Genomic DNA, 8,584 nt, shown 5'->3' with positions numbered 1-8,584 from the left:
AAATAAATTTGTGTTAAGACCCCCCGGGGAGTGGGGGGGGGGGGGGGGGGGGTCTATATTCACTTCCAGGTCTGGAAATTCCATAATATTTCCAGGTTTTCCGTGACAGTAGGAACGCTAAATGAAGTTCTGGAAGGAACAAAACTTTCCCTGTCGAAAACATACATGAAATAAGCATTGTTCTAATATTCAAGAACAGTTTAAAACATCTTTCTGAACAAGCTTCTATAGGAAATGCATGAGAGATTCTATTTCAATGTGTAGACAGGAAATGCAACTTGCATATCACATAAGAGATTTTAGATAACTTTTGCTGAGTCTTACCAGCATACTGTCAAGTTACAGAAGAAAGGAGAAGTCAGCTGCTAACCGATTACCAGGCCTGTGCATTTTAGAAGGATTGCAACATGTCGCTTGATTATTGTACAAGATCAACAACTGGCAAGTTTAAACGGAAAAACTCACTTTAAAACCTACAAATCATATGCACGAACACTAACAACGCAAATGATTAATGCTTAAAAACATCATCTGAGCTTCTTTGCGTCATGCTTTTAAAAGCAGCAGGATTTAGGTCAACTTTATGGGTTTGGCTGGTTAACATTTAACGGTAAAAAGTTGCGTGGCTAAAATAATATAGGTTTTTTTTTTTTTTTAGTAAACCCAGAAGCTCAAGAGCTACTAAAACACACGAGCAACCCCAGCGAAACACTGCTTTCAAGTTTTTGGTGTGGCGTGGCAACTTTTTTCGCAACAGCTACGAGCTCGCGTTCACAACTCCGAAGTCGAGCCTGATTTGATAGCTTCACTATTAACTATCAGACACGTATTTATGCATTTGCAAGTCGTTGAATTCTTCCTTACCTTCACAGACAGCAGCTGTGGTCGGACCGCGGGTTTTTTGTGAACATGTTCGGGTTTAATTCGCACCCACTACATGCTCGACGCGCTCGCGCTGCCATCTTGTCCTCTCGCTGGACGACGAGGGAGAAAAAACACAAGCTCCCTCATTTTCAACTGCGCATAACTCGACCGCTAAGCCATCCACGGGAACCGAACAGGGTCCAGCGTGTAGTTAAGGATATCCGTTTCGGTCAGGGGAGGTTTTTGTCGTCATGTCGAGGACGTTTAAGCCCCCGTGGTTTGTTTCCTCCTGCCGGCGACGGACAAACTCTTGTCAGCTCAGCTCGCTGGAGCTCTCTCAGCTGAGCGCTCGCTCGAGAATGCTCTTGCGCCGCTTCTTCCTGTGAGTTTGAGAGCGGAATCAGAACTGCTGTGTTCGCTGTACTGCCGTGGACAGGGCTGGAGAGTCAACGCACAACACATGAGACGCCCACGGAACTAGGGCACAGTTCTGTTGTGCAGTGGCCCCTTCTGATGGGTAAATGCAGTGCGCGAGGAGTGTTTTGGACAAAGCACAGGTCTAAAAAACAAAAACAAAAAAACAAATAAAACCGTCATAGTGTAATATGTAAATGTTATCAAAATAAATCTTTGCATGCTAATTAAACATTTGTATACAATGTAACATCATAACACGTAAATATTGCTATATTGTCTATATAATTAATTATTTTGCCATAAAATAGCTGAAAATGTTGCGTTCCGGAATTAACACATTTAATAAAATTTTAATTATTTAAATCTAATATTTTGCTTTAAAATTTAATACATAATTTAATCATATGTAAATATTTTCTTTATTTTATACATAATTACAAAATAGATTGATATATCTGAAAGCAATGTAACTGGTAACCGTTAATTAACAAATTTAATTCAACTTAAAATAATAATCGATAATATAAAAATCTTAACATATAAATTGAACAAAACTTATAAATTGAACCGTATAAAATGTGATTTTTTTTTTTAGAGCTGTGCTTGGCCAAAGGCTTCACAATTTGGCCAAAAAAATTATAATTATAATAATAAACATTAAATGATTAAAATATGCAAAAAAAAAGAGAAATGTCACTTTCACTGCGAAATAAAAAAGTATTTCAGTAAAATTACAATTTATTTTACTGTAAAACAAAATAGATTGATATATCTGAAAGTAATGCAACTTGTAGCCATTAAGGAACAAATTTAATTTAACTGACAATAATTGATAACTTAAAAATCTTTCATAAAATATAAAACAATGTAGTAATTAGTAAACATAACTTAAAACATTTAAGTAGATCAAACTAAATATATTATAAAATATTATTTTATATAACATTAAAATATAAAATATAGTACTTTATTGTATATAAAGTATATTTTATATAAAATAATATTTTTTTAGAACATTTAATTATTACAATAACTGATGTATGTATAACTGATGTATTGTATGCATAACAAATAACATGTTCTTACATTTTTTTTTTTATTATTACAATTAGTATTTTATATTTAATTTTAAATACTGATATATCTGAAAATTATGTTTTCCAGAATTAACTCATTTTATTTGATTTAATATTGATAGCCGATTAATACGGGATAAAACAAAACTAAATAGCATGTAATATAATGCCAGATGAATTGCATACAAAAAAAACAGTAAACACAATCAATGCTTCTACATACCTCCATTAACCATTTTTATTGGGAGCCAGCATTCCATTTAAAATAACCATTAGTAATACTGCATTAATAAAACACCTTAGAGGTTCATGAGAGTAGAACAGAGAAATGTGCAGTTGGGGTTGTTGGGGAATACAGTTGCTTGTGAGGTGAAGTTGTCTTCTGTAAAACATGCTCAGTGTTGATAGAAACATTGTTTTTAAAAAATCAAGAATACTCTAAAAAGACCATGCTTGGTGTTCCAAGTGTCCCGTGAACATGGGAACAACATGGGAGTAATCTGTAGGTTAAAATGAGCAGTAAAGAGAAAAATGTGCACTCAAATATGGGTGGCACTTCACAAACTAAGGCACCAATCAAATGCTGTACTGTACATCCTTTTCCTCACAACCGGAAACCTCAATAACACCTTTACAGAAGGGATCAGGCTACGACAGCAAATGTTTGAAACTACTTAAAATGTTACTACTTTTGTAAAATGCAAGTATTCTTTTTCTATTTTGTTGCACACAATAATAGTTTTTTGCATGGTTCTCCTCTATTACATTTCAGTATGCTATTCTAACAGTTATGAGTTACTGCCTAAAGTAATCCAAGCTTTAGGCAATTCAAATGCCTTGATACATTCATAAATATTTCCTGATATAGAATGCAATGAGAGGAGGTCAGGACTCTTAACCCTTAAATATCTGTTAGTGCTAGCGTGTGAGCTTTAAGGGGTTAATTAGCTATTTTACAGACACTTTAATTTGTACATAGCTACAGAATGTGAAAGCCAGGAACACTAGTGGTAAGTATTTCAGGTATTTTGTTTACACATCTAAACTTTCCCCTCGTTTCAGAATATCTTGGAGGATCTTGTGGTAGAACGGAGAGTAAACTAGCTTGTTGAAGGTTACCAAACGTTCCAGCTTAACGGAAATCTCCTCTAAGTCTTTGCTGATGGGTGTCAGACCTCCAGGGAGAGCCGGAGCACACCGGTGGGCGCTTGACTCCAGGAAGCCAAGAAGGTACGTCTGGATTCGGGAGTCTGATAGGGAAAGTAGAGTTTTAGATTAGAGTTCTTCACTTCTAAATAAAATCCAACTGCTTTTTGGGTTACAACACGCTTACCAATGACCTTGCGTATGGGGTTGTCCGCAGACTTCGCAGCTACAATTTGGCCTTTCAACGTGTTCTCTCTGTCAGAAGAAAATGGGGAAAAGCCATGCTGCGACAAGCATCCTCTGAGCTCCCCACACAATTTCTCTGCAACCGTAGCAAAGGTTTCATCCGCTTTAAAGGACCTATAAGAGAAAAGTACAATGGTTTTGTCTACAGAAGTGTGAGGCTTTAGAAACCAGTGTTGGGGAAAGTTACTTTTAAAAGTAATGCATTACAATATTGCGTTACTCCCTAAACAAGTAACTTAATTACGGTACTTAGTTACTTTTTATGGAAAGTAATGCGTTACATTACTTATGCGTTACATTTTAAATATGAGCAGGGCTTGATTGTTTTTAATATAAGAAGTTGTATTTATAGCAAATGTAAAAGCCCTTTCACACCAACAAGTGTAATGAATAAACCTCAGGCTAAAGGAAAAGTAAATTCCCGTCTGTACAGTAAAACGCAGGAGAAGAAACACTCTTCAGCAATAAAAAAAACAATGAAGCACAATTGTTCGTTTATCTAAAGTCATTTTTGCTTATTAGTATGGTTGAACTGGATCATCAAAGGTCAGCAGCAAAGACATTGGTTAATAAAATGGGATTAGATACATTTGTGTTATTTGCCATATTTAATTATTGCAGGTTTGCTTCATATTCTGAGTTTGCATTTCACGGTTTTAATTCATTTTGATGAATACTAAATCTGTTTTTTGTGAGTGGGATGAATTAATGCACATTCACATTTAGTCTAGAACTACAGTAACATCATGTTCACACAGCGCACACAACTCCTCTGCACTTCCGTTTTCTCCCAATATGGGGACAGGAGACTTGTCAATCAATAAATGGGAAAACAAAGTAACCGCGTTACTTTTTTGAAAAAGTAACTCAGATATTTCCTTGTAAATTAAAGTAATGCGTTACTTTACTAGTTACTTGAAAAAAGTAATTTGATTACGTAACTCGCATTACTTGTAATGCGTTACCCCCAACACTGTTAGAAAAACAATGTAATGTAATCTACAAACGTACGAAGTGTGCATCTCCGCTAACAGAATCTTAATGGTTTTCTTCAGTCTTTCCATGAGGCCTGGGAGTCCAGAAATAGCTTCACCGGCACTGTTGTAGACTATGAGCAGGACTGAGGCCACCAGTGCCAGTTTCTCCAGCTCCTGTTGCATCTCCAGAAATCTGCCCTGATCCATGAGAAGAGTCTGTTTGATAACAGGAGGGAGAAAACAAAGGAAAAGGTAAAAGAATAGTTTTGGGATCAATGACAAAAAAAAAAAAAAGAGTTTAAAACACACGTGCAAGTCTGTTATGCTCACCCAGGTTGCTTTTATTTGATCAAACAGTAAGAACAGTAATATTGTAAAATATTCTTAGAATGTTAAAGAACAGTCTATTTTAATGTATTTTAAAATGTAATGTATTAATGTGACATAATCCATAAACATTTTTCCAGAATTTTTTGATGAATAGAAAGTAAAAAAAACCCCAGCATTTATTTGAAATAGAGATTTTGTAACATTATAAATGCCTTTACTGTCACTTTTGATTAATTTACTAATTTATATTCTTACTCAATTTCCCATGAATTAAAAAACAAAAACAAAACCTAATGACCCCAAAAGAATAAAGCTTTTTTTTAAAACAAATATCATTAATTGTTAAAATTCTTCATTATGATATCAGATAATTTGTTTTAAGATAGTTTGGCCATATGCCGGTCAAAAGATACCTAAAGTATTTTTTCCACAAAAATGTATTTTAATTGAGAAATTAGAAACAAGAGGTATCTTATGTATGAATTGCATTTATAATACATTTTTTAAATAAATGAATAGATCCAAACATCACTTATCACTAATAATACATTACCTCCGGAAAAGACTCAGTATCATGGTCCCATTTTAACAGGCGTAAATAGGCATGATTGTGTATAGTTAGAGGAAGTTGAGCAGAATTTGGTGTGCATGTTGCTCCACCCTCTGTTCCTCCACCGGTTAAATAATCTACTGTGTCCTGGAGCCATTTCTTTGTGAAATCCAAAGCATCTGAAAATATACATTACTCAATTAAAGAGATTAGCATTTACTAAAGTGCAAGAAGCGTATCCATGTTTTTTTAATCCAATGTTATCCCTGCATAGCATAACATTCATTGATTTTGTATAATTACTATACAAGTAATTGATTTTTCTTACTGGGTTGTTTCTCTAGGAACTCCTGGAATTTCTTCCGCTCATATTCCACCGACTGCTGAAAGAGGTGAGGTCGCAGGCTGCTCACAGCAAAGTTGGCCATGTCGATCTTCATTTTGTCCAGCACTGCAAATATAGCCCTGCAAAGAAACATGATTTTAATGGGAGTTGGAGTCACGTGACCTTCACCTTGATCTGTTTAAGTTACTTACTTAAAAAGGGGAACAATGTCAGTGATTTCACGCAGCTGTTTGATGTCTTCATCACGGCAGGGTGCGCAAAAGGTGCCCATCATGTCAATTATGAACTGAGCTACCTTACTGATGTCTAGAGCTCCGTTCTCAGCCTGCTGCTGGATCAATGAGAGGTCCAGAGCTTCTTCAATTTGCCCTCTCAGTCGGCTCTGTCCTGGCAATAGAAAAGACAGCAGGGCCTGGAAAAACAGGGGGACACGGAACTAATGAACACCTTCAAACATTTTTAGTTATGTGAAATGTTAAGATACAGATATGTTAAGAAAGTACATAATATATATATATATATATAATACGCTACCAGTCAAAAGTTTTTGAACAGTAAGATTTTGAATGTTTTTTAAAGAATTCTCTTCTGCTCACCAAGCCTGCATTTATTTGATCCAAAGTACAGCAAAAGCAGAAATTGTAAAATATTTTTACTATTTAAAATAACTGCTTTCTATTTGAATATATTTTAAAATGTAATTTATTCCTGTGATTTCAAAGCTGAATTTTTAGCATCATTACGCCAAGCCATCCTTCAGAAATCATTCTAATATTCTGACTTGCTGCTCAAAACCATTTATTATTATTATTATTATTATGTTTAAAACATAGTAGAATTTTTTCAGGTTTCTTTGATTAATAGAAAGTTCAAAAGAACAACATTTATCTGAAATAGAAATTAATTATTAATAATTTCTATAATTTTTTAATTATAAAATAATAATATCCCCCCCCCCCCAAGCTTTTGAATGGTATAGTGTATAATTTTACAAAAGCTTTTTTTTTCAAATAAATGCTGATTTTTTTTTTACTTTCTATTCATCAAAGAATTCTGGAAAAAATGTATCTCGGTTTCCACATCAGCATATCAGAATGATTTCTGAAGAATCATGTGACTCAATGCTGCGGTTACAGCATCTACCAGCAGGTGGTAACTAGCCCATGCTAACCTGCAAAACCATAAGTGAACGCTTAGAATTGTGTTCCTCTCGTCAGTGATTTGTCATAGACAAGTATGACGCACACAGAAATCTTTAAAACACAGTTGTACTTCCATTCGTTTCCCAACTGTGTCATAAAGCTGCATTAATGGGCAGCCTGATTTTCCCGTCAGTCTCCCAGGCACTCATTTCCTTTCTCCACCGGTGGTAGGCAGACAGCAGCCGAGGGTTGTAATCACCTTAAGTGCGATGCTGCGGACACCATTACGGCTCTGGCAGTGGGCCTGATAAAAAATTAATAAATAAAAAAATCACTGACGGCCGATAATATTTCTCTAGTCATGCATCAAGCACTTCCTCATCCCCTCTGTTAATTCTTACTAGTGATCATTTACTAGATCATGCTTTTAATTTTAAAATACATTCAAATGCTGAATTTTGAGCAGCCATTGCTCGTCTTCAGTGTGACATGATCCTTCTTCATTCCAGTATGCTGATTTGCTGCATTTGTTTAGGTTTCCCAAGGAATATAAGGAGAAACAAGTGTCAAGTTGATATTTAAATGAAATATAACTCCATCAAGTGTCATAAGCTTTGAAAGTGCAACCTCTAAAGCAGTAAAACTGTACTTTTGGGAGGCAGATAGAGATCTTGTCGCATGCGTAATTGCCTCTTGGTAAACATGGCCCCTCTCTGTAATGGGCCATATCTTTTATTGCCATCTTAAACTGACTGTTTTATTTGCTGAATGTGAGAGCACTCCAGAAGTTTTCAGACTGGATAAGTCTCGTTATTATCAGCAAACATAATACAGGGCCATTAGACACAGAAGGCTGACCTTTTTAACGCTCTGTCAACAGTGAAATTCATCAGTCCTATAGACCCCTGTGAGATCTGCGCCAACGTGGCCTGCACTGGCTGTTAGAGCGGACACACTCCCAGCATCCCAGAGTTCATTTCTACATCAGTGCCATCATACGTGAAGAGCGGGTGAAATATAACAGGGTAAAACACATATTACTCATTAAATTTTACACAACAATGAGAAAAATATGTATTTAATATGTTTCATAAAATGTTTGGGTCACATAGTACAGATCTTGTTTTAAACAGAAACAGCAGTTGGTTTTCAATGGAGATACTGCCACCTAGTGAATCTTAAAATGATTTATATTACATGTACTTTAGAAAATGATACATTTCTATGTATGCAGACTATAAAATCTGGGTTGTAGCTGGTATTGTGCACCTCCTGACTATATTAGCCCTGATGAAGGCCTTGTGTGCCAAAATGCGTATGCAAAATAAAATGCCTTTTTTAATTACATCGTTTGTTTGCTCTGACCCCCTTGACTTCACAAGTATTGCTGGTATTGTCCTAAATAACATTTTTTTCCAAAGCACCTTGTTGATTGTGTGAAGTCGCACCAGAACAATCAACCAACTTTTTTATACATTGCCCGAGCCATA

General features: G+C 35.5%; 2 protein-coding genes across 4 annotated transcripts in view; both read right to left on the bottom strand.

Annotated features, from left to right (window-relative positions):
- Nucleotides 1-1,263, bottom strand: part of LOC107572316 (homeodomain-interacting protein kinase 3-like) — a 79,595-nt gene extending 78,332 nt beyond the window's left edge. For both annotated transcript variants that reach the window (XM_016258741.1, XM_016258751.1), the window contains exon 1: nucleotides 865-1,263. The gene's annotated coding sequence lies outside the window, so the exon portion shown is untranslated. The remainder of the gene's footprint in view (nucleotides 1-864) is intronic.
- Nucleotides 1,264-2,574: 1,311 nt separating this feature from the next.
- The window catches only part of tcp11l1 (t-complex 11, testis-specific-like 1), a 9,865-nt gene continuing 3,855 nt past the window's right edge, over nucleotides 2,575-8,584 (bottom strand). For both annotated transcript variants that reach the window (XM_016258725.1, XM_016258733.1), the window contains exons 5-10: nucleotides 6,144-6,364; nucleotides 5,935-6,071; nucleotides 5,610-5,785; nucleotides 4,761-4,942; nucleotides 3,691-3,863; nucleotides 2,575-3,607 (exon numbers count right to left, since the gene is read on the bottom strand). In XM_016258725.1, the coding sequence (XP_016114211.1) occupies nucleotides 3,390-3,607; nucleotides 3,691-3,863; nucleotides 4,761-4,942; nucleotides 5,610-5,785; nucleotides 5,935-6,071; nucleotides 6,144-6,364 (1,107 nt within the window). In that variant the 3' untranslated portion in view covers nucleotides 2,575-3,389. The remainder of the gene's footprint in view (nucleotides 3,608-3,690; nucleotides 3,864-4,760; nucleotides 4,943-5,609; nucleotides 5,786-5,934; nucleotides 6,072-6,143; nucleotides 6,365-8,584) is intronic.

This window comes from Sinocyclocheilus grahami, unplaced genomic scaffold (genome assembly GCF_001515645.1).
Source record: "Sinocyclocheilus grahami isolate Dianchi unplaced genomic scaffold, SAMN03320097.WGS_v1.1 scaffold30.1, whole genome shotgun sequence".
Lineage (NCBI taxonomy): Eukaryota > Metazoa > Chordata > Actinopteri > Cypriniformes > Cyprinidae > Sinocyclocheilus > Sinocyclocheilus grahami.
The sequence above is the reverse complement of the archived record's forward strand: the minus strand, read 5'-3'. Positions and strand labels throughout refer to the sequence as shown.